The sequence below is a fragment of the Coregonus clupeaformis genome, unplaced genomic scaffold (genome assembly GCF_020615455.1).
Source record: "Coregonus clupeaformis isolate EN_2021a unplaced genomic scaffold, ASM2061545v1 scaf0390, whole genome shotgun sequence".
NCBI lineage: Eukaryota > Metazoa > Chordata > Actinopteri > Salmoniformes > Salmonidae > Coregonus > Coregonus clupeaformis.
The window spans coordinates 27,501-28,858 of record NW_025533845.1 but is presented as its reverse complement, the minus strand read 5'-3'; the positions used below and the strand labels follow the sequence as shown (position 1 = coordinate 28,858).

Here is a 1,358-nt window from a genome sequence, read left to right as displayed (position 1 = left end):
TGTTGTCCCCAAGGTTAGAGTGAATTATATTAAAACAAGGGCTTCTGTTGTCCCCAAGGTTAGAGGGAATTATATTAAAACAAGGGCTTCTGTTGTCCCCAAGGTTAGAGTGAATTATATTAAAACAAGGGCTTCTGTTGTCCCCAAGGTTAGAGTGAATTATATTAAAACAAGGGCTTCTGTTGTCCCCAAGGTCAGAGTGAATTATATTAAAACAAGGGCTTCTGTTGACCCCAAGGTTAGAGTGAATTATATTAAAACAAGGGCTTCTGTTGTCCCCAAGGTTAGAGTGAATTATATTAAAACAAGGGCTTCTGTTGACCCCAAGGTTAGAGGGAATTATATTAAAACAAGGGCTTCTGTTGACCCCAAGGTTAGAGTGAATTATATTAAAACAAGGCATTCTGTTGTCCCCAAGGTTAGAGTGAATTATATTAAAACAAGGGCTTCTGTTGACCCCAAGGTTAGAGTGAATTATATTAAAACAAGGGCTTCTGTTGACCCCAAGGTTAGAGTGAATTATATTAAAACAAGGGCTTCTGTTGTCATCATTGATCTTCCTCCATTAGACATTGTTATTATAATAAACCCAGTATATAAACGTATGTTACTAGAAAACACAGAGTCTTTAGTTGATCATCACATAAAGGAGCACGTCAAGCATTCAGGGGGTCGGGGCTTTGGCTTGTGGAGGGTTAATTACTTTACGCTATGAAACAGTCAGACAGGAAATACAACAACACACCATAGAACAAAGGCCAAATAAGACAGAAAAGAAGAAAAGGTCAGGGGTTAACAGTCCAGTTGATCATTCGTCATCATATGCATGTTACTAGAAAGTACTACTAGGTATAGGAGGGCAACCATAGACTTAAAACAGCCGGCCCTCAATGGTGCTGCCCATGCTGTCACAGAAGATATTGTTGCACAGGTGCAAAGCAGGGTCATCATGCTAGCTCTATGGGAGAAACAGGCCAGGACACGGCGGAGCAGGGCCAGCTCCTCTCAGCTCTGTGGGAGCAACAGGCCAGGATACAGCGGAGCAGGCCAGCTCCTCTCAGCTCTGTGGGAGCAACAGGCCAGGACACGGCGGAGCAGGGCAGCTCCTCTCAGCTCTGTGGGAGCAACAGGCCAGGACACGGCGGAGCAGGGCAGCTCCTCTCAGCTCTATGGGAGAAACAGGCCAGGACACGGCGGAGCAGGGCCAGCTCCTCTCAGCTCTGTGGGAGCAACAGGCCAGGATACAGCGGAGCAGGCCAGCTCCTCTCAGCTCTGTGGGAGCAACAGGCCAGGACACGGCGGAGCAGGGCAGCTCCTCTCAGCTCTGTGGGAGCAACAGGCCAGGACACGGCGGAGCA

At 47.2% G+C, this 1,358-nt stretch overlaps 1 protein-coding gene across 5 annotated transcripts in view; it reads left to right on the top strand.

The window, feature by feature from the left end:
• The first annotated feature begins 826 nt into the window (after window positions 1-826).
• Window positions 827-1,358, top strand: part of LOC123484642 (autotransporter adhesin BpaC-like) — a 1,028-nt gene continuing 496 nt past the window's right edge. For 3 of the 5 annotated variants that reach the window (XM_045215200.1, XM_045215201.1, XM_045215199.1), the window contains exon 1: window positions 961-1,358. This exon is cut by the window's right edge. In XM_045215200.1, the coding sequence (XP_045071135.1) occupies window positions 961-1,358 (398 nt within the window). The other 2 variants (XM_045215202.1, XM_045215198.1) reach the window with 1 other exon arrangement.